This window comes from Gymnoscopelus braueri (assembly GCF_963280865.1).
Source record: "Gymnoscopelus braueri genome assembly, chromosome: 1".
NCBI lineage: Eukaryota > Metazoa > Chordata > Actinopteri > Myctophiformes > Myctophidae > Gymnoscopelus > Gymnoscopelus braueri.
This window is the reverse complement of record NC_137603.1, coordinates 29,116,459-29,141,016: the sequence shown is the minus strand read 5'-3', so window position 1 is coordinate 29,141,016 and position 24,558 is coordinate 29,116,459. Positions and strand designations below refer to the sequence as shown.

Here is a 24,558-nt window from a genome sequence, read left to right as displayed (position 1 = left end):
AAGCTCAGGAATCCTGCCTTTTCCTCCCTCTGATTATCTCTTATTGTGAGTAGAGGCTTGTTTTGGCTGCATACAGCCTGCTTATTGTTAGCCCAGTGGGCCCACATTCAGAGGTGGAACCACAAAGCACAGGCTACAGCACGATCACTTTGTTTTCCTGCAGTCACCATTGACGCCAATATGCAAAAACAAGATGACAACGTATTTGCATTGTACAGCGTGTGGAGGAGCAGCAGTGGTTACCCTGGGCGGGTATGATTCATCCTTTTTGATTTGTGGTTATTAACACACTCGGCAGTCGGCACACAGAGACACGCCGGCCTCCTCAACTTCCCCTTCGCCTTCGAACCGCGTCTCTCCGTCTGTCTTGTGGCCTTGCTTAGTGCCTCGGAAAGATTAGAGCTTTTCCTGCTTGAAACAGGTGTCACTGAGCCAGGGCGGACCCTTCTAGAGACATACAGCGTTATTATCAGCCGGCCCATCTGCGACTTGCCGACTCCAGACAATCCTATTGCTCATCAGTAACCACTGCAGGTTATTGAATTAGGCCATCTTGATTTTTAAAGAGCAATCCCGTTTTCGGTAAGCAGTGGGACATGGCTCACAGGTCCAGCACTGATCAGGGGTCGTCCTGTTCCACTTGACAGCTGCTAATTGCTTCGGGCATGTAGCAACGGGATGACGGGAACCAGTGGGTGCCGAACCTACAGTACGGCCCACTGTTATAGCCAGCCTGTCGGGTGTTATCAGCCTGTAGAAGAGGACAGGGGGTTTTAGAGGTCGCAGAGTGGGAACAGTCTTAAGTAGTGGTTGTGTATGTGGGTCCAGTGTTCCCAGGAGCGGTCGAGACAGGCACTGGAATCTGGAGGAGGGGCCCCGATGGAGCAGATTACAGGAAAGGTGTGAATCCTCCTCCGTGTTCAGACAGGACGTGTGGAGACTTTTACTGCGAGGGCCATCTCATTAGAGATGTCACATTTATGAAACAGTGTCTATTCATTTACTTCTCCTTTAGTTTATCCAGGTGTTTAAAATAATCCCTCTTTTGTCTCTTTGACATGTGGCATATTTTTTTTTGTGTTCCATTACTCTTCCTGAGTCCCTCCAGTCCATTTGTGTGAAATGGCTGTTGAGCTCATAGCCTTCCTCTTATTAATGGAGCAGATAATAAATACAGACCAAGAAGGCCTTGTATCCCCTCACTCAATATGGAAGCCGGCTCTAAATCATGTCTGTCTGTATAAAGCAATCCTGTTAATAAGCCAGCCAGACTAATATCTTTCATTCTGTATGCAAAGCGACACGGAGGTCATCTGGGTTAGCTTGTGTGGAGTGTAAACAATAAAATCGGATGAGGCTGTGTACAGAGAAAACGGCTGTCGCTTTTCACCAATCCGAAGTGCAGTAGTGGCATGATGAGAGAGAGGAATATTGTCTCGATGGTAAATGGTGTAGTTATATAGCGCCTTTACCCAAAGGGCTTTACAATATGTGCATTACATATTTACATTCACCCATTCACATACCGCCGGCAGAGGCACCAATCCTTCTCATTGTGCAGTTAGGGGTTCAGCGTCTTGCTCAAGGAGACTTCGACACTAACCCAGGGGTAGCCAGGGATCGAATCGGGGAAAAAAAAATCTGATTGTGTATTAAAGGGATAGTTCACCCAAAAAAATGCTTATTTTCTATCGATTAGTCACCCCATGGAGACTTGAATTCATGGATATTTTTTTGTTTTTGTCACATTTCTAAGCCAATAATTTGATGACCAGCGGACAGGTGGGCAGCGGTTCCGGTAGGAGACACAAAGGAGACTCTTTGTGTCTCCTACCGTAACCGCTGCCGGTCATCAAATTATTGGCTTAGGAATGTGCCAAAAACTAAAAAACATCTATGAATTCAAGTCTCCATGGGGTGACTAATCGTGAGAAGCAAAATCATTTTGGGGGTGAACTATCCCTTTAAAACATATAATAGCTATGTTATATTTCTACATCAAATCATCCTTTCAATCTTTCCATTATTCATGTACTATTTCAGAAAGCCACATTAACCACTTAAACCGTGTATACTTAGTTGACTGTTGTCCCCCAGGGCTCTATTACTAAATAGCCGATCTACAAGCTTACAACGTTATGCGTTATGTCACATTGTGAGCTTGTAGGTCTGCTATTTCTGCCAAATGTCCCAGTAGTGCATATTGTTATAAATGCATATAAAGTGTGTGTGTGTGTGTGTGTGTGTGTGTGTGTGTGTGTGTGTGTGTGTGTGTGTGTGTGTGTGTGTGTGTGTGTGTGTGTGTGTGTGTGTGTGTGTGTGTGTGTGTATGTATGTGTGAGGGGGGGGGGGGCTCATCAGACATTCATGAAGACGCAGACAGACATTATCAATCTCTCAGCCCTCAGTGTTTAATACGGGGTGGGGGTAGAGACTCTGTTCTGATCACCACTTGAAATTTGCATCCCTAAGTAAATAAGTAAATAAATCAAATGCAAGCAGTGAATGTGCTAATCAGCCGGGACATGGCGGGGAGCGTGGTGCCGGGAAACTTTCCTCATGTAATATTCAACACTGGCAGGTTAAAGGGCAGGCCAGAGTTATTGGTTTCAGCCCGGTCGCCCCCTTTAATCAATGTTGGCTGCATCCCTTTAATAAAATTATTAGCTCAGCAGTATCTCGCACTATCATTTTATCTCCTCTGCGCTCTAAATTGCGGCCTGTGTCGGGCCTCTCAGATGCTCGGGGCATGGCCAGCTCCCGAAAGCTCAGCTCCCATTTATTATTTCAGAGGCGGAGGACGACTGGAGTGTTTGAAACCAGGCTGAGCGTAGAGGTTATTGGATGCCAGATCTAAACACAGCTGCAGTTAAGTCCCAACCCAGCTTGTGTATTTTGGGCTCATAGAAAATACTGGCTTTTTTTACTTTAGGCTTTTTAGAGTGTATGCGCATATATATTAACGTGGCTCTATTGTATACTATGTTGTATACACTCAGCCAGAAAGGAAGGATGTTATTGGTGCATATTGTGACAATGTTGAACTTTGCATTTGTTTTGTCTTAGCTGGCGCAGAAATAGCAATGGCGTTTTAATCAGTTCCCTTCACTAGTTCTTCCAGTTATGTAAATGTATCATGTGCTGATGGGTGGCTTCTCAGTGTCTAATTATCTCACAATGGATCTATTTTATCCATTAAGTTGGCCTGTTTCTCCTCTTTTCTGACTGGGAGTTAATTAAAAACGGATGTAGGATTTGCAGAATGTAAGATTAGGGGTGTTGTTTGGAAGGTGAAGATAAAAGATGGTACCTTCCTGAGATGGCAGGAAGATGAATCATGGATGGCTTATTAGTGCTTGTCTCAGGTATTGTGTTTAAGTACCTAATCTGGCATAATGAGCACTCTGTCATTTTTCCAATTATATCTCAGACTCTTGTCTCTCACCCATTGGACAATAGTGTACATTAAATGTCTTCTTATGGTTTCTATACATAGGTGTTCCTTTCATGAAGATATCTCTCATCCGATCTTTGTTTTGCAGCATAGTGCAGGGCAGTATAGCCACTTAGGATGTGAACAATAGTATGGAAAAGGTGGAGTGTGTGTGTGTGCGTGCCTGCGTATGTGCGTGCGGGCGGGTGTGCCTGCGTGCGGGTGTGCGGGTGTGCGTGTATGTTGCTTGTGTGTCGCATGTGTTGTCTCATTATGTACAGCCATTAGCTGCCTAACCTCTTATCTCCCATTCTGTGTCTTCACAGGCCTGGATGCGATGAGCGCCTCATGTAGGCATCAGCATGGACAGCTGTGAGTCTCCCGTGGTTTCTGGGACAGACGATGGGCTCGGCTCCTCCACCACCTCCCAGCAGCAGCAACCGCAACCCTGGAACGATCACTCTAGCTCGCAGGTCCCGTCCGGCAACCAGCCCCCTTCCCTGGATCCCCTGTCTCTCTCTGCTCCCTACCCCTCTCAACCCCAAACCCCCAGTGCGCCCCATGACGGGCTGAGAGAGCCTCAGCCGCGGCAGTCCGACCAGACATCACCCCTGGCCCACAGCGACGGCTCCGCCACGGGCCGCCTGCACCCTAGAAGAGAGGGACGCGAAGAGGAGGAGCCAGAAGGAGTGAGCTGCGGAGAGGAGGAAGAATCAGAAGACTTGGACGAAATGGAGATCGACAGTTGTTTCCCGAGTCTGCAGCCGTTTCCCGGGGTGCCCATGGCTCCCGGGGGAGGAGTGGGCATGCCCACGCTGCTGCGGCAGCAGGCGTCGCGGCGGAGGGGCACGACCGAGAGCGGGAGTGAGGAGGGAGAGGAGGAAGAGGAAGAGGAAAGCAGCGATGTTGAGAACCTGGCCGGAGAGATCGTGTACCAGCCGGACGGTTCGGCCTATATCGTGGAGAGTCTCAGCCAGTTGATCCAAAGTGGTGGGGGTTCAGTACCCGGCCTGCTTCCCACAAACTCTCTCCCCAGCGGGGGGAAACCGGGGGAACCTGCTGGGACCTCATCGTCGGTCTACCCTCAGATTATCAACACGTTCCACATAGCCTCGTCCTTCGGGAAGTGGTTTGGCAACTCAGACCAAGGTTTCCCCAATACCTCAACCCTGGCAGGCCTCAGTCCTGTCCTGCACAGTTACCGTGTCTTTGATGTGCGACACAAAAGCAACAAGGATTACCTGAACAGCGACGGGTCTGCCAAGAAGTCCTGCGTATCCAAAGATGTTCCAAACAACGTGGATTTCTCCAAATTCGATGGGTTGGCCCTCTATGGCAAAGGAAAGCCCATTCTCATGTGTTTCCTCTGCAAGCTGTCCTTTGGCTACGCGCGCTCATTTGCCACGCACGCCGTCCACGACCACCGCATGACTCTGTGCGAGGACGAGCGGCGGCTGCTGGGGGACAAGCACGCGTCTGCCATCATCCAGGGCATTGGGAAAGACAAAGAACCCCTCATCAGTTTCCTGGAACCAAAAAACAAGAGCTCTCCACCACCGCCCACCATGCTCCCTATGAACTCCGGCCAGAGCTTCTACGGCTCGTTCAGCGGAGTCCACCTGGAGGCTGGAGGCGGTAGTGGGGCCAACGAGGCCCATCTGATGAAAGACTCGGACTCTAGCCTCCATCAACAACAAGGCCCGCTGGGCTCTGTCCTCTCTCTGGGAGGCCAGGGCTTCCCTAAAGCACCCACTCTTACCTCAACCACAGGCCCTGCCAAAGACTCCAGTGCCCTGCCCAAACAGGGAGGGAGAACAGAGGGGCCTGCTGGGAAAGAGGGGACTTGCAAGGGAGAGGACGGGGAGATGGATGGTCACGAGAACAAGGTACACCTGTTGAGCCAGATAGGTGGCTCGGAGGAAGAAGAGGATCTCTTATTAGGGGAGGAAGAGGATGAGGTGGAGGAGGAAGGCGCTGCAGTGGCCTGTGGTGGTAATAGTAGCAGCGGCAGAGGTGAAGTAGGGGAACCGGCTGTCTCAAACCAAAGCATTTCCAAATCTTCTTTATTAATGCCTAGTAGCGCTCTCCAGCCTTCTGCCTGCGCCTCTGCGGTCAGTTCCATGCTCAACAGCAAAGCCCCGGCTTCAACTTCATCTGTCAGGGAAGAGGTTTCGGCCGTAGACGGTGGGGGGAGGACCTCAGAGCTCCCTCTGAGCTTTAACTGCCAGGGGCCCTCCGTCCCCATGGCAATGGCGGCAGCCGCCGCCAGAGGGAACGAGGACGACGCGGCCGGCACCTCCTCCTCGCCTCTGGCCTCCAACGCTGCCGCCGACGAAAGTGCCAATCGAGATAGTGCCACAGCTCCAGAACCAAATGATTGCCCGGCAGAGGGAGAGGAGGACAACGGTGCCCTCCTGCACCATCACCACATGCACCACCATCTCCATCACCTCCACGCCTCGCCTCACTCCCACCCTCTCGCGGGGGGCTCCTGTGACATGGCGGGGCTGGGCGAGTGTTCACAGAACCACGGGCTCGGTGGAGGAAGCGGGGTGGAATGCCCCAAGTGTGACACCGTCCTGGGTTCTTCGCGTTCCCTAGGCGGCCACATGACCATGATGCACTCGCGCAACTCATGCAAGACACTCAAGTGTCCCAAGTGCAACTGGCATTACAAGTACCAGCAGACCCTGGAGGCCCATATGAAAGAGAAGCACCCAGACTCTGGAGGCACCTGTTCGTACTGCACCAGTGGTCAGAGCCATCCTCGTCTGGCCCGTGGAGAAAGCTACACCTGTGGATATAAGCCCTTCCGCTGTGAGGTTTGTAGAGAAGATATGTGGTCATATATTATACTCTCAGGGTGGGATTATTTGTAAAAAAAAAAAAAAAAAAAATCATAGAACCATACAAACTTATTGTTCATTGCTACTGTCCAAATCATTCCTAGTTTTAAAATGCATGCAAACGCAACAACAACGTAATTACCGTATAACCCCCCTTGTGTAATGATATTTAGTGTGTTGGATTACCTCTGCAAGTTGATTTTCAAACTGTACTGAAATTAATGGGATGGAAACAATGGAAATACACCATGATAGGCTTTGGAACATTTTTAAACTGTTATAAATGAATTCATAGCTTGACATAATGTATATAACAAGTTCAACTAAAAATGCCTGACTTTTTCTAGGTGTGTAACTACTCAACTACCACAAAGGGCAACCTGAGCATTCACATGCAGTCAGATAAGCACCTCAACAACATGCAGACACTGCAGAACGGAGGCACCATCAACACTGGTCAGGAGCCGGTGTTTGGTCTCGCCCCGGGAGGAGTGGTGGCCGTCCCATCGGTGACCCAGGCCAGCAGCCACCACCCTCCCCACCACCACCACCACCACCACCCTACGCAGTCCTCCGCCCATAATATGGCCGGACCGTGCGGGGCCCCCTCACCCACCAAGCCAAAAAGCAAACCCACGTGGCGGTGTGAAGTGTGTGACTATGAGACCAACGTGGCGCGGAACCTACGCATCCACATGACCAGCGAGAAGCACATGCACAACATGATGCTGCTCCAGCAGAACGTCACCCAGATGCAGCACAGCCGCATGGGCCTGGGAGCCATGCCCTCGCCCTCCGAGGCCGAGCTCTACCAGTACTACTTGGCCCAGAACATGAGCCTGCCCCCGGGTCTCAAGATCGACCCTGCTGGAGCTGAGGCCCAGTTCCTGATGGGAAGCTTCCACCTAGATCCCAACATGGCAGCCCTAGCTCCTCAACTAGGTGAGTTAGTAACACACAGTAAAAGCGTTACAGGTCTCTGAGTTAACTACTTAAACTCTATATACGTCATTGACAGGGGTCCACCAAGGGTCTGTACTTGGCCCCTTACTTTTTTCCCCATCTCTTCCATGAAAATGGCCGATTTACAAGCTCACAACGTACAACGTATGCCTTGTGAACTTGTCGATTTTTGCCCCCGAAGGCTCGTCTATTATGACCCAGAATAGGGACACAAGGGTTCAAGTGGTTACACTGAGTGTATTGGAGTACATTTTGGCTTCATACAGTAGTGCATCCCGTTTTTTCCCTTCTCTGCAGAACCTTAAAAGTGCCTCAGGTCACCACAGAAACACACATACAGTGCAGTTCAGCACAAGTTCACCAGGGTGGGAACTGCCTGCAGCTGTTTATTTAAAAATAAAACATTAAATACACAGTCAGATGTATGTTAATAGAAGAATCAGCTTTGAAAACGGAGAAGATACGTTTGAACCAAACAATAGGTATTCTGTATAATAATTATGTCATAATTACCGGCGCGTGTTTTCTTGCAGTTCACATAGCATGTATAAAACATGTCTGAATCGCAAGGTTAGGCAATGCATAACAATGTTTTTTTAATTAAGCTAACAACACACAGGGGGTTGAATAGGAACACTGTAGTCGTGGCCTTCTTCTTACACGCTGTTATCTATCACTCTGGCAGCTCTCTCTCTTTGGTTTGCCCTAAGGTATGCATGCCCTACTGAACTTGACATCCTTCCCCCTTGTTAAAGCATGGTGCTATTGAGACACAGATAGCGGGAAGTGAAAGAGAGATGTTTAAACTGAGAACATTTTAGCGAGTAGGCTTAACCCAGAGACACTTTCCTAACTGATACAGACAGTGTGTTGTCCATGTGATAGAATGCCCAGAGCTCCTGTTCTGTCTATTGCCTGGCTGTGCTGGTGTACAGTACAAGCCTTGTCTGTTATTTAGTTTTGTCTACATACTTGCAGCTATATGACTCAAAGTGAAATCGATATACAGAAATCAGCCATCATAAAACACACAAATAGCATCTGCAAGAACAGAATATACTGCCAACAATGTAACCATGGCTTTTTTCTGTTGATTGTTATGGGTATAAAATACCTTTTAGTCATGAAATGAGACACAGCAACAGCAACGGATTTACCATTTTAAAAACAGATGCACTCTTATTTTTCTCTCTGTTTTGTTCTCTCTCTCTCTCTCTCTCTCTCTCTCTCTCTCTCTCTCTCTCTCTCTCTCTCTCTCTCTCTCTCTCTCTCTCTCTCTCTGCCTCTCTCTCTCTCTCTCTCATTCTCTCCTTGTTTTCCCACACACATTTCTTAACAGGACCTCTCAGTCTATGACACTATATCTGGGTCATTTTAGCTGGGAATTTCCCTTTGTGATATCTAATTTTGTTCACAAAAGCTTGGTGTGAGTGTGAGAGGGCCAGGGCTCAGTGTTCTGCTCTCCCGGCCTCGTCCCTCAGGCAGCCAGGCTCCCTCTGAACACCACAGCCTTTTTATGTCATTATTCCCAAACTGCCGCTGAACTCCGCCACTGGAGTTCTCCGCTTTTTTTCCCCTCCCCCCCCCCCCCAACTTTGTAATTGAGGCTATAAATGTTATCTTGGTCAAAGAAGGAAGGATGGAGGACCCAGCGTGGGTAATTCAGCAGCATAGCTGAGTGTTTGGCGTGCCAGTTACAACCCCACAGTTTGTACAGACTTGTCTCTAACTGTCGCCAGTTCAAAGACGAGAACAAGAATTGATTGCTGTGACTAATTCTTTTTTTCCCCCCCTTTTCTGCCATCTGGTTCATTTTCCTGTGAGGCTCGCTTTAATAAGCATGTTACAGGGTGGCAATGATGAGACATTAGTCTAGGCCCGTAAACTACAGTGTTGTCATGCACAATCACACACTGGCTCTGACCCACCACCACGCACGCACATTTGGATATTGAGCGTAAAGCATGCAACACACACACTCACGCACACATAGGGCTGTCACGATTACACATTTAAGATGACGATTAATCTTCACTCAAATAATTGCGATTAACGATTTAATTTGTTAAGTTTGTTTAGTTTTTTGGCATTGAACGTCTCAAATAATCGCGATTAGGTGATTATGTAATAATTGTGACAGGCCTACACACACACACACACACACACACACACAGCCCAGGAAGTCTCACTGAGAAGATCTGTCTTTACAACGAGACCCTGGACCATGTGATACATACATTCTGTACAACACAGAGGTGGTTTTAGATAATGTGCACTGGCTGTTGTTCTTTCTTGTACAGTATGTTGAGGCTCAGGAGGTAGAGCGAGCCGCCTAGGAACCGGAAGGTTCCTGGTTTGATATCACAGGCTCCCTCTGGCTTTGTGTCGAAGTGTCCTTGAGCAAGATGCTGAAGCCCGAACTGCTCTCGATTAGCGGGCTGGTGCCTTGCCTTGGTAGCCTCTAACGTCGATATGTGAATGTAAAGTGCTTTGGATAAAAGCGCTATAGAAATGTTTGACTTTTGAACACGAGATGACAAATCCTGACCTCACATGATCTCATCTTGATAATCCTCACACCCGCGACCCAGAGAGAGGGGGAGAGAAAGAGAGAGAAAAGAGAGGGGAAAGAACCTTTTAGCCATTGTGTGGTTTACTTTGTTGTGTAACATACTTCCTTCCAGGTGTAGCCCTCTGCAAATCCAGTGAAGCCAGCTTATCTTTTGGATGTTGAATTAAGCCCAACCGACTGAGCTTGTGTGTATAAAGGCTCATACTTGGGAGGCCTCTTGTATCGAGAGTTTCCAAGATTCCCGAATGATGTCTGTTTATATCAACCTATAATGTTATTTGAAAGTGAAGATATTTCCAGGCCCGACATCCCTCGCCTTTCTCTAAACATCGATACGGACTGACAGAAATACAGTCACAATATTATAGTTTGTACGTGAAAGAGCTTGCCTACATCAAAACACATGGTAGGTCCGCAAAAACCACAAGAAAAACGGAACGGTATAACGTTGTGCAGCAAGAAGGTGGACGAGAAAAAAAGCCCTGTCTGTGTTGGATCACTGATTCTGCAGAGGAAGAGAGCATGAGAGCCACGTAGCACGGAGAGAGGACAGATGTAAGGTGTGAAAAAAAGATGGGCCTGTGGTGGTGGGGGTGGGGGGGGGGTCTGGGATGAGGTGAGGCGGTGGGAGGAGAGAGCCGTGGCTTGGAGAGCAGCGTCTGTGAGTGATTTCAGGGGGCTTCTCAAAGGTCTCTCTCTCCTGGCTATAAAAACTCAGGTAATGGAGAAAAGTCCAAGTGCAGGCCGCATACTGCAGCAATAAATAAAAAGGGGCTGCTGGAATTAATTTAGTGTAAAGCCAGGCGGGGTCAAGCCAGCGTGCTCAGTCTGGGCAGTGATAGATTAAAGATCAGCAAGAGAAGGCAAAAACTCCCTGGCCACTCTTACCTCATTTTTTGGGGCTTTTTCCCCCCTCCCCATCAGCCCAGTCTTCCCAGACTGTATAGATATTGGTTTTGCTGTTGGTGTCGTTGGATATGCGCCTGCTGTTTTTTTTTTCTTCCCATCATTCAGACTCTGTACTCAGTACCAAGCAGGATTAATCTGCTAGGTGTCTGTATTGATTTAGAGGCAATCTGGAGAGAAAGAAGCAAAAGAATCCAAACAGAGAAGTGGATTTTCTTTTTTTTATTATTATTATGCAGTGAACAAGGGCACTGGATTTGATTTACAGTAATGTGTGCTTGGGAACTCTTTAGTTCTCCAGTAATGATAAAATAACTTTCTTTTTTCTGCACAGCTCATGGCCTCTGGAGTTGATTTAGTGTCAGGCTGTGAAAGTGCACCAGTCCAAACAGGACAGCGTGTAAGTCCATACTTCGGTTGTGCGAGTTTCTTCTCCCTGCGAAAAAGCCAAGGCTTTCTTCTTTCCCAGCTCAAAGGAAGGATAATCTTGATTTAATAAAATTAGGCACATAAATACACACATGCACATTATCCTCCGAGGGGTATTGGGCCTGGAAAGCAAATCCACTTTGACTGCGGAGACAAACACGGCTCTTTGTTGAAAGTTGAACCGCGCACCTTTCACTTTTCCCAGGACGTTTTCCTTGCTGAGAGAGGCTCAAACTGAGAGCTCCTCTGGAAAACCCCATGCTTCCACCCCCTCTGAGAAATTCTAAATAACTCCTTATGTCCAGGGAAGTTCATGTAACACAAACTGAAATAGATTGATGGCTAGATAGGAGTAATCCGTGAAAGGTGGACTTTCATATCGGACCTTGTGAATTTTGAATATAACCGACTCAACATGTGGATGTAACCAACTAAACACTGTCCACTTCTCTGTACCCTCTCCCCCCTCTCTGTGTGTCTGTCTGTGCACCCCCCTCCCCCCAGTAGGCGGGGAGATCCCTATGGATGTGCGGCTGGGCGGTGGTCAGCTGGTGTCCGAGGAGCTGATGACCCTGGGCGAGAGCCTGTCCCAAACCAGCGACCCCTCCCTCAAGCTGTTCCAGTGCGCCGTCTGCAACCGCTTCACCACCGACAACCTGGACGTGCTGGGCATGCATATGGGAGCCGAGCGCAGCCTGCCCGAGGAGGAGTGGCGCGCTGTGGTGGGCGACTCGCACCAGTGCAAGCTGTGCCGCTACACCACCCAGCTCAAGGCCAACTTCCAGCTGCACTGCAAGACGGACAAGCATGTGCAGAAGTACCAGCTGGTGGCCCACATCAAAGAAGGGGGCAAGGGCAATGAGTGGCGCCTCAAGTGCGTGGCCATCGGCAACCCGGTGCACCTGAAGTGCAATGCCTGTGACTACTACACCAACAGCCTGGAGAAGCTGAGGATGCACACGGTGAACTCCCGTCACGAGGCCAGCCTGAAACTGTACAAGGTAAGCGATCTCCACTCACCCCCACCTGTCTTCTTCTTATCTATTTACACATTTTATGTATTAAGACGTCCCAGAGGTATTAATGACCAATGAATCACATTCTGCTCGCACAGGATGCTACTGTATACTCACGCTTGTAACCATATCTCTGCCCTATTGTGTGGTACTATGATAACACATGGGGCTGTACAGTGTTTGAGTTGTTCTTAGCAAAATATGACATGGTCAGGTTGTCGGGCCAAAAAAAAGAAAGAAAAATCCGTAAAGGTGCCTTTGACTGTGTCCTTCCTCACTTGATATTGCTCCATGGCAGCAGCATGAGGCTTCCCAATGGTGACCCACACCACTAATGTAACTCCTCTCCCTCGGCAATGAATGATAGCTTTGTTGTCTAACCCTTGCCTTCCCAGCAGCCATAGCAAAGCAGGGCCATGCCGCAGTCAGACAAGAACATGGCAGGTGAAGCGGCTTGGGCGGCTTTAGGGGTGAATCACTCGGATAGGGATGAAGAAGTGAGAGGAGACAGAGGTTTGGTGCTAATACTCCTCCGAGCGGGAACGGCTGAATCGTTCTCGACAGCCGTATTGATTTTCGCTGGACTTGGAGCTTCACCTTCTCCTCTAATCATTCCATAATAGCCAATGGATGAACACTCTCCGAACAAATGGCCATAAATCTAACGGGCCTGATTCCACTTAGGCACCTATCCTGTGTGTCTGTGGCCGCAGCCCCTCTGTGTTTAACCCAAACTGGCATAGCCACACACGTGTGTGCGCGCGCGCGCACACACACACACACACACACACACACACACACACACACACACACACACACACACACACACACACACACACACACAGCACGGATTCTGATATAAACAAACACATACTCCCTGTAAACCTACACTCTGTACACACCCACAGATACTGACACACACCACTGCAGTATGCACTCTTGTCTCAGTGCTTGCAGGGACTGCTTTTATTTACACGAAAGACTCCACTCCATTTTCAAGTGTTTGGCTCCGAGAAAGTACATAGGCAAAACAAACAATATATTATATTGCTTTTATAAGAGCATGACTTTTTTTTGTCTGTGTCCTTTGCAGTGTAACTGTTTTTGGCAAATGGGCTATTAAAAGCTGCATGAAAAATGTAGCATATTATGCAGAGTGTTTTTAATCACATTAAAAACAAGAGGTGAAGTGGTCCATTTCAAACCTCTGAAAGCGCTCCCCTCACCCCAGCGTTATGAATGATTCCTCGAATCCACTGATGGTTTTTTATTGCAGGTTTCCTGTCAGCAAGGCCTTTCTAATGGAAAAGAATAAAAAACCCCAACAGAGAGAAATCATTTTTCAACACTCCATTAAGGGGGAGGTGTGATGATGCTGGCCTCCCATGTTGACCCTCAAGTAGGGTCAGAGTGAACAGGTCATCTTGGGGTTGGATTGGGGGTAATGCCATCACAGCCTATGTAGAGCAGTGAGGGGAAACACCAAACACAGGAACATGCCCAGACAAACAAGCAGGGTATTTACAACAAGTAAGACGCGCAAACGCGGTAAGCGAACGCAAAAAAAGAAAAAAAAGAATGAAAAAAAATATTTAAAAAAAAGTAACCAATATTTTTTTATTTTTTTTTCTCCAAAAAATCTGCGTTAAAAGGAGCATCTTAGAAAAATACAAATTCCCAAAAAAAAAACTTTGAATGTTTTTGAACAATTCAACAAAGTGTTTGAAGTGCCTGTTTCACCCACTTCCGGGGGGCGGAGCCAAAATCCGAGCCCGATGTATTTGTTCGTAGACCCCCACTTAGGGGGGGTAGAAAAAGTTTGGGAGCGATTCGGGCACTTTTCATTTAACATGGGGTTTCAATGGGGAGTTTTTAGGAGCCTTCTCCGGGGCGTGGCTTCCGGGGGAAGGGGCGGGCTTAAACGCAACCTTGACAGGTGTGTTCAGTTTTCAAAGACCTTTCATTTGATGTATGGTACGTCTAAATTGGACATTTACTTATCTCAGAGGAGCTGCACACAGGCAGTGCACACAGAGACACAGAGATACAGAGATACAGAGACACAACCCAAGCAGGGTTACATAGTAAGCTCCACTTGGTCGGAGGCGCGGCTTCGCCGCGCCTCCTCCCGCTTTCGCAAATACCTCTCACGTTAAAATATGCATCGCAATCTGTGAATACAGGGAAGTATCTTGTGAAAGCAGAGGCTCTCAGGGTTAATTTACACTCCGTTGCACAACACTGTCGCTCAACGAATGTTTATTCCTGTCAAGCTGTCGCTCGACTGAAAAACCTGCTTTTGAAAATCACTTCTTTTCATCAAGCGACATGGTTTGTGCACCAATGTATAAACTAGGCTTTAGCCAGGCTCCGGCTCATCCTCCCTTGGACCAAAGTGTCCGGATTCGCCCCCGGCCCACATGCCGATGGCATTGTCTCACACTGGACTAAAATAGACAGACCTCTGGCATCCACTCTTTACCTCCTAACACCTAGGGTGGGGAAAGAATTGTTTTGTCTGAAAGGACACGGAAAAGTTTATATTACATTTTCTTGTCTGCCTTCCCACCGCACTATGAGCCAAAATGGTAAAAGAGAAACAGACAGATGTGTGTTCTCTCTCTCTCTCTCTCTCTCTCTCTCTCTCTCTCTCTCTCTCTCTCTCTCTCTCCCCCCTCTCTCTCTCTTTCTCTCTCTCTCTCTCCCTCCCTCACTGTCTCTTTTTATTCTCAACTTTATTGGAGAGAGGAGCAGGCATATGTCATACCACTGCACAGGCGGTGGGGGGGATTAAATATGTAACACATCCAGGCATGATCATTTTTCATGACTTAAGCCTCTTAAGATGGCTCCATACGTCTTAAAACCAATTGATCTCTGGAGTAAGAGAGAGTGCATCTGCCCAGAAATTACCTACTCTCTCTCTCACCCCCAGAACGCTGCCGGTCTTCATAAGCATGCAGCGCGTGCACCAGCTGACATACACTCCTAAAAAACAAAGACGTTTAAAAGTTGACAAGAATTATTATTGCTTTCCATGATCCGCAAAATGTGATTAGTGGATGATAAGTACATGGTGGTTATGAGGCCTCTTGGCAGCGTTGCTGTCCCACTTGACAATGTCACCGTCCTCGTGTCGCATTGGATTTACGGTCCTGGTAGATCAACTGACAGGCGGAGCCCCACAGTGGGCTGCCTGGCATATTACGCAAGGATGAAAAAAGTCAACCTTCGTTTATTCCTCCCCCCAAAGAAGTCTGATGCATATAGCAGAGAGTTTTTAACCTTTTTTTGGGGAGAAAATAAATCATCAAGTCAGCATAAACAGGCCGTAAGATGTGGGAGATGCTTGGGACACTTCACCCAAATCAAACTGGTTTGCATTAAACAGGCCCTTTGTGTGCACGACTCCATATAAATTGGAGCCTGTAATTACTGGAATTAAAAAGGAAGGTTTAAACTGAGGCCTAAGCTGGATGGGATAATTTGAGAGTCTGTGGTATGTGGCCCATATTAGGGCTTTCTAAAAATATCACCCCCACCACCCCATGTATTGGAATGTTCCAAAAGCTCCTCGGAAAGATCCAGCAAGTCGTCCTGACCGCACGGACCACCACACAGCGGGGGGTGATACTGTCTCCTCTTGAGTACTGTACGCTCCGTTAAGAGACACCCAGTCTGAGCTCTGCTTCCACTGCCAATGCAATAGCTGTGTGGCTCTTAAGTGAACTTTCACCCACTGGCTATAGGATTTAGAGTGGTTCCAGTGATACTGTGATGGTCACCCGTAAGCAAGAGCAGATGGGCTGAATTACAATAGGCACATGACCCCAAGCAAGTATCCATATATGCTTTTAGAAACTTTGTCTCTTCTGCTTTCCTCGGAGACTCCAGACTGAGCTAGCTTGAACTCACCCAGCCTCCGCACTCATTTTGCTGTTAGCGCATGTCCTCCTTTGCTGTATGTTTGAATACGATACTGACAGTAGGCCTCGGGGCTTGGCTTGGCCATGTGTTAGTGCGGAGGTGAGACGAGAGAGGAGCTAATCCAGCTACCAGGCCCCGGCTACTCTGTCCAGACAGGATGGGTGGGGCCTCAGACAGACACAGGCACAGGCCCTTGCTTCCAGTCAGGAGTTGGGGGGGAAAGGGGTGGAGCATGAGGGGTTAGTTGGCTACCTTCCTTGTCTCGGGGGCCGGTGCGATCGGCGGTAATTGAGATTGATTGGATGTTATTTTTCCTCTTGCAAATGTAGTCCATTAGCTTGGCACATGCATAATCAGTTTAGAGCGCAGTTAGCCGAATGTAATCATGTTCCTCGGTGTCTGCTAGCACAAAATCCACTCCAGATGCCGCTTGGCCATGGAAAGAAAGGAAGAAAGTGCCGTCACTATCACAGGGGGAATCTCTACCCAAGAAAGCCCCGACACCCCTCCCTCAGTCCTGGTCCCGCTCTATTAAACATACGTACAACTGTACAAACCTCTCTCTCTCTCTATCTCTCTCTCTCACTCTGTTTTGCTGCCCCCCCCTCCCTCTCTCTCCTTCCTTACCCATGAGAACAGGGCTTTAGATCATGTTCTCTGGTCTTAACTGTACTAACATAGTGTTGAGTGGAGCCCAGGGCTGGCCCACTAACTAGCACAAAGCATCTGTATTTTGGACACATTTCACTCCCCCTCTCATTTTCCCCTCTGGTGCGATCCAGAGTGAATCACTGAGGGCCGAGGAAAGAAAATGTCTTCGCTCTACAGAGAGAAAATAATCCAGAAAAAAAAAGGAATGTAACGGAGCAAAAAGGCAGCTGTAATGTAAATGAAGGGATTAGCGGTTACGTAGAAAGGCATTAAGGTGTTTCACTGATGATCACCAGAACTACTGGCCTCACAGACTGGAATGCAAGCATGCATGCGCGCGCACACGCACACGCACACGCACACGCACACGCACACGCACACGCACACACACACACACGCACACACACACACACACACACACACACACACACACGTTAATGATCATAATTATCAGGATTGATTTCAAATCCTCCCCGGAGTCCCCGCCCATCAAGGAAAGGGAAGTAGAGAGTTGCAGAATCCCCCCCCCCCAAAAAAAAGGAAGACGCGAACTTGTATTGTATTTTCCAATAATCAGATAAAAGCTGGGGAGTCGTTAGGAGTCACACAGAAGGAGTCAATCGCCAATCAGCCTGTCACCCAGTCAGTGATCTACCACCAACCTTTGGTTCCCGCTAGGACTGAACACACACACGCACACACACACACACACACTCAAAGGCTCACCCACCCACCAGACAGACAGTACTGAAGAGGAGGGGGGGAGTGGAGGAAGATGGAGAGACAGTCGCGGAGAGCGGAGGGGAGTGGGGGTGGGGGGGTGGAGGTGGGGGTAGCAGGGTGGCGGGATGTAGTGAGAGAGAGAGAGAGAGAGAGAGAGAGAGAGAGAGAGAGAGAGAGAGAGAGAGAGAGAGAGAGAGAGAGAGAGAGAGAGAGAGAGAGAGACGCTCGTTTGGACAGAGATACTCTGCTAATTATCATGGCTGGCCTGTGATTGTTCAGTAATAGTGCTCAGTGGGAAAGGTTGCAGCAGTTCCAGGAAGAGCTGAGCTCTGATTTACTGGTACTACCGCTCTAATAAAGCTCTTGCTGCACATCCTGGGAGACGGCCCATTCTCCCTTTTCACACGCGCAGGCGCGTGCACGTGCTCATATACACGCGCGCGCGCGCACGCACACACACACACACACACACACACACACACACACGCGCGCGCGCATGTGTGTGTGTGCATTCCCTCTTGCTGAAGTGCTGAAAGATTACAACTCACAATAGAAACCTCCGTGTTAATGAATCAATGTCTAACTGTACAATTTGAGAGTGTACAAACGTAATTAAAACCACAAGTTAAATGAACACTCAGGATTTTGCAGCGTAGGGCTCAGTGTGAATTGTCACGTTGTTAGTGCATGGTGCAGTTAACATGATATGTTGTAGTGTAACGGCGTGCGAGCGGTAGCGAGACATAAGATCACGGCTAAGGGAGTGTTTAAAATCAGCGGTGGCCCCACACGTGTGTCACCACTGAACTTGAAAACCTCTCTCACTTTGCATCTCGGTGTCTGTCACTGAACCTGGGCCTCCAGACCCCCAAAACAAACCCTGCTCAGGACGGAGGGGGCGGACTGCAAAGGGGGGGGGGGGGGGGGGGCGTAGTAGAGGAACGGGGGATCGGAGTGGATTGGAGAAAGGAGCTGTCAGGCAGGGTGACGGGTAGGGCTCCAGGGCTCAGCGTTTGGCAGCGTGCGAGAATTTCACAAGTTCCTCCAGCTCCCACCTCCAAGAAGGAGAGAGGGAGAAGGCCCAGGCTTTGACCCGTGGCCCAGCTGCTGTTTCTGTTGCTGCTTGCTCGCTGCTCCTGGTTCTGCTGATTGGGAGTGCAACTGCCCCTCTGTGGGTGTTATGGGGGTCTGCACAGTCAGGGAGGAGGAAATAAAAGAGAGAGAGAGAGGGGCCGGGGGAGGAGGAGGCACACATAGACGGGACTGGCTGGTCTCTCCAGCGCTTTTCACCAGCTGTTTACCATAATTGTTAGAAGTTAGAATGAGTACAGTGTGATGGGGGTGGGGGGGGGGGGTGTCAGTGCTTTAAACTGGATTTATACTTTGTCATATGACAGTGTCGTGCGCCGAAAATAGCCGATCTACAAGCCCACAACGTGTCGCGGATGCAAAGCTTTGTGGACTCGTAGATCAGCTGTTTTCGACGCATGACTCGTCGTACAACGGAGCGTAGATTGGGGCATTTCAGATCAGGCTGTCTCTCTCCTGGGTCTGTGGCGAGGATAGAACTGTGTTCTCTGTGTCCCATCATCACACAGAACCATGGGGAGGGGGGGGGGGGTCCAGAGGAGGGAGGGGGATGTTTTGTTACAAGGTCAGCTGGGAGTTATAGTTCCTTAGTTATTGTGTTAATGGCTGTTTGTTTTGACTTGAGTCTTCCTCTTTTGGGCAACCGGACAAGAGCGAAGGGAGCACGCTCCGGCTGGCGCGCAAGGAAGCTGTTGATCCTGTTATCTCCTGCCAGATCAGCAGAAAAAAAGCCAGATTGGCGTTCGTGGGGAGGAGGAGGAGGAGGAGGAGGAGGAGGAGGAAGCGAGGGCATAGCTGAGAGTGAGGGCCCGGGGGGTTGGAGGAGGGGGCTCAGAGGGGGGGGGGGGGGGGGGTGAGTTCAACTCAGTTTGCTGGGTGCTGTCACTACAGGCAGAGATGTAGCATGTAGATATACAGTCCTAATCCCTCCCACCCCCCCCCACCCTTTGGCAAGACAGAGCAGTTACTCAGACACCCCTATCATACACCCCTAGACCCGCACCCTCCACTCTTCCATTCTGCCCCCCCCACCACCCCCACCACCCCCCGAAACCTCCACCTCCCGCCAACTCTTCCCCACGCTTTGTCTCCTCGAAATTAATAAACAAGGCAAATACCCCATCACCACAAAACAAACCAGCATGGATAGCAAACCAGTGGGTGGTCTTGTATGGGGCTCTGCTTAAGGTTAAATATCGTTAATCCAACTAGGCTGGAAAACTAAACATTCTCCTCGGCCAAATCCTCTTTCTGAAACCCCCCCCACACCACCACCACCCCTCCAGCTCATCCTCCGCTCTCTCTCTCCGCTCTGCTATCTCATGTCATTCCTCTTCAGCTTACCACTTTCAGGGGTCCTTGTTTTTTATTAATAGACTAATTTGTTCATTTACTCAACAGTTCTGGTGTTCATAAAACCATAAAAAGTGGAAAAAATAACATTTGTGTAATTGTTTGTTTTCAGAATTGTTATTATGACACACATTAGGCTGAAATGTGTTTCCTTTAACTTGAGGATGGGTGGTGTATTGAAGAAATTAAATCGTGGACATACTACTAGGGATGTGACGATAATCGCTATTATCGTTTATCGTGATAAAAAAACGCTCACAATAATTGTATCGCGGAGATTTTAAGTTATCGTGAAATTGTCCTCCATCATACACTAGGATGAATTAGCTTTTGTTGAGCAGCAAATTCAGTACAACTTCTAAATTAGCAGATCTACAAGCTCTTGTGAGCTTGTACATCGGCTATTTTTGGCGAACGTTCCCCCCAGAATAGAGATGGTGGGGGTTCAAGTGGTTAACAAAAGTGGCATTTTAAGTTTTCAGCATATTTTGATCATTGCGATAATATCGTAATAATTATTTTTGCCACAATAATTGTAACATGTAATTTTCATATCGTCCCATACATACTACATCCAGTGCTTACTGATGAGAAGGCCTCTAGTGTCTGTCTCTATCTAATCAGTGTTTCACTCCAGCACTGCCAGCCCCTATCTTGTAAAGATGATATTGCAGACATATCAGTCATGGTCCTATCTCGTAACCACTCCTACACATCCCCTGTCCCAGAGATACCAGAGAGATTACATCCCTTTTGCCTGGTCTTCAAAAAGACCAAATGGGATTTCCATGTAATCAGCAGCCTCTATGATTTGCTGTGAACTTTGCATGCATTTGTTAGTCAAACTACAGTGAAATGAGTTGCCAGTTCGACTGACTGACTGCATGTACCATAGGGTTGATCGCAGCCTCTCCGGGGTCTGTCAGTCCACCCAGTCAATACAGTCAGCAACCTATGGCCATGGGAACCTGAGAGAGTAACCGTGTCGATTGGCAGGTAAACGCTACTTTGATGAGGCCAGACGGGCGCTCCCGTGGATCTATGTGGCTCCTAAGCTGAAGGGATGAAGAGAGAGAGGCAGGCAGGCTTACCGGCTCAGTGCCATCAATACATCAGTGGCTTAGCCACCAGATTAATGGCCTGCAAGTGGTCAGGGCCACAAAACTACTCTGCTTGCTTTCAGGTCTGTGTTTAGTGGAGCTGTAGACAGGCAGGTTAGGGTGAAGAGACAGAGGAGATATGGGAGATCTTAGGCACACGGATGAGCACACAGGGACCTTTATTCTATTTGGGTTTGGTCTACAGAGTACAGTCAGGGGACTGATACTGTACATGTGTGAGAGTGACGGAATCGTGGCCCATGCAGCCTGTTTGAATTTGCCTCCTGTTACCATGTAACATAATGTGAAATTTAGCCACTATATCTAGAATTGAGAACATTTAATTTTCTTAAGCGTAACCTATATGTTCAACATATGTTTTGTCTAATAACTCAGCGTGAGGGTTTTCTCCTTTGGTGGAAGGTAGAAGAGTTAGACGATTAAACAATTCAGAACAGGTCTGTGGAGAGACCTGTTGCAAAGTGCTGGGATAGAATAGCCCAGCCTTCCTGAACTTTATGCCACTGACTTGGATGTCCGTCCATGTTTGGCTAAATTGCTATATGCTGGACTGGAGGGTTCAGACTGGGAGCTGTAAATCTATCACTGTTATGAGGACAATGTTTTCTCCAGATGTAGACGAAAAGATTTCATCCTTTTGTAATTAAGCGGTGCAGCCCAGGGTGTCATATGGTTTTTATTGGGGCCTCTGGAAAAAATCATTTTACACCTTGTTTTCTCATCATTCCTTTTGTTCGTGTGCAGAAAGAGGGAGGAAATGGAAAGATGAAGCTCCAAAAAGTAAAAGGATAGAAAATGTCTTGTTCGAATTCCTATATGGAGAGAGGACTAGGTATTGATTTAGGTGGAGCTGGCTAGGGGGAAGCTTGGGAAGGCTGGGGGTTACAGTTGGGATGCACCCATTGCCTTAGAATTGTGGCAATCAAACGGTTGCTCAGACAAAGAATATGAGAAATAAAAAATTCTTTTTAATCCAAAGAATGTTCCCAAATGTTATCTGTCCCACTGGTCTCGTCCACCTGTGTTTCACTTTAAAAAACGTATTGGTGGAATATGAGCTAGAGAGAGTGCACGGGGGAGAGGGGAATATTCACCATCCCTTCCCACCTCACCCTGACTCGTTCGCACCTTTCCATTTTTTTCCTTTTTTTTTCTTTTTTAATACTAGTCACAGCTGGTGAAAGTGAGGGATGGGAGTGGGTGCTTTTGTTCTATATAAGCGGTTTCACACATTTGTGTTTTATAAAGCCCCTTTTCAATCATGAGGGTGATTTACGCATTTTTTGCTATCCTGTTGGAGGGCCTCAGTCTCCCCAGAGATGGCTTCAGAGAGGCAGACAACAGAGGAAGTCTCCGCAGCCACTGAACTCTGCTAGGCTGGCTTCCAGATCACATACTATCCCCCCACGTCGTCCTGTGCCAGGCCCGCAAACTCTTTTTAGAACGTCACCACATTCAATCAACACTGGGCCTAAAATTAAGGACCGCTGAATCATTCAAAGTTGGATCCTTCTTTCAGATGGCCTATCTCTGTCACTACGTAGGAATTTCCTTTAATTTATGCTTGTTAGGTTGGAATAGACATGTTGAAATAATTCGAACCATAAGGGCTGTCTGTGCAGCTACTGTTTAAATGAGATCTCTGGGAGCCGTTAAACTTTCAAATGCAAGATCTGATATGCAAAGAACTATTCAAATTATCAATATATTCATTTGCATTCATGTTGAAAGGAACGAGAGAGTGCATCTTAATAATGAGCAATACAAAGCAAGCCTTTTCAAATGTTTGTTGATTTCCACTGCGGAGAGAGTGTATTAATTTGGCACAGTGGTAGTCCCAATGGGACCAAAATCTCCACACACACTTTTGTTCTCTTCACTGTTCCCGATGTACCTCCCTTTGTGACCGACCTGTTCTTCCCAAATATATATTTAACTGATTATTTATAGGGGAAGCAGAGAGTGCTGCAGCGGCATTAGACACTGTATGACTCCGTCCACACTGCCAAGTCATTCTTTCCAATATTTTAGAGAGGATCCAGTTACTGGCCTCTTGGCCCGCTAGGATGGCCTTTTGTGTCTGAGTCACTTGGAACAGGAACCCTCTCTCCTACATCAAATGTATTTCCTCTCTATCTATAAGAAATATTTGTATTTACTCAAACAAACCCAAACACCCACCCACATGCATACATTACACACTAATTTAACAAGGTTGCAGTAGGTACCTTTGAACTTTTGGAAAGATTACATGTCAAAGGGACTGCATTTCATGAGATATCAAATAGACTGAAGACATAGCTGGGATTGGTGGAGTACGGGACTGAATTATTGCAAATCTCCTTAGTACAGGAGTTCCCAGGAGTCCGCAGGACCTGCTGTTTGTTCTTTGATTTCCTGCCGTGGAGTGCGTTTTAACACACATCGTCTCTTTCACACCAAATGGGGCTTATCATTCAATTTTCCCCCCATTTCCAGCTATTCCTCCTCTTCCCCGGGCTCATTTTCCACGTTGCACCATCACCGGGGACCGGCTGGCTGAACAGGATGGAACAATTTGGTGATAGGCCTTTCAGAATACCGAATTATCTTTGATCCTTGAGATTTTTTGACTCGTCGTTTCACCTCAAGGGGCAGTTAAAGTGATCGAACAGCAATAGATAATGTGTCGATGACAATGAGGTATGGGTTTTAATGTCTGGAGAATGAAAAGTATGATGTGTGTTGTGGAGATGACTCGTCCAAAATGATATCGTTAAAAGTTTTAGTGGCTTAGAGCTGAGTTCTTTCCCGCGAGTAGTGCATTCAGTTAGTTAGTGAGCAGCTCTTACATCTGGTTTGGAGTTTAGGGCCTCTCAAATGAGAGCTCCAGCACTGGAGTATTCCCAGTATTCAACTTAACTTTTAAATCATTAAACATGATGAAGCCATCTCCACAAAGTCGGGGGTTTATATACGAAAATCAAACGCCATCTGCCATCTCTGATCAGAAGCAACAGCCATCAGGCCCAGGGTTACCAAGGCAGAACAGGAAAAGCCATTAACTGCCAATCACTGCATCGATCGACAAGCCAGTCCACCACTACCATCCCCACTCTGCCCCCCCCCACTCCTGCCCACTGACACGCACGCACGCACGCACACACACACACACACACACACACACACACACACACACACACACACACACACACACACAATCACTTAGTGTACAGTACATACATGCAACCATAATTACTGTCGCTGTTGGGCAGAAACCTTGTATATAGCTTTTAAAATATTGTTTTTTCTTTCATAAATTAACCCATTCATTCCAGGAACGCATCTACAAATGTCTTCTAAATCCTAACAGGTTTCTGAAAAACGTATGTTGCTATATCAGTGGTGCTCAACTTTCTCATGTCACGACCCCCAAAATTATCTGTATTCGGCCGGGGACCCCCATCTCCAAATATTTAGTTCCAGGGACCCCCAAGAAGCAAAGTTTTGAGTTGCAAATGTTCGCTTTAAAAATATATATATTCAAAGA

The 24,558-nt window shown here is 47.8% G+C and overlaps 1 protein-coding gene across 2 annotated transcripts in view; it reads left to right on the top strand.

Annotated features, from left to right (window-relative positions):
- The window catches only part of zfhx3b (zinc finger homeobox 3b), a 174,224-nt gene that overhangs the window by 56,399 nt on the left and 93,267 nt on the right, over positions 1-24,558 (top strand). For both annotated transcript variants that reach the window (XM_080431508.1, XM_080431507.1), the window contains exons 2-4: positions 3,760-6,255; positions 6,627-7,221; positions 11,654-12,150. In XM_080431508.1, coding sequence (XP_080287634.1) covers positions 3,796-6,255; positions 6,627-7,221; positions 11,654-12,150 — 3,552 coding nt within the window. In that variant the 5' untranslated portion in view covers positions 3,760-3,795. The remainder of the gene's footprint in view (positions 1-3,759; positions 6,256-6,626; positions 7,222-11,653; positions 12,151-24,558) is intronic.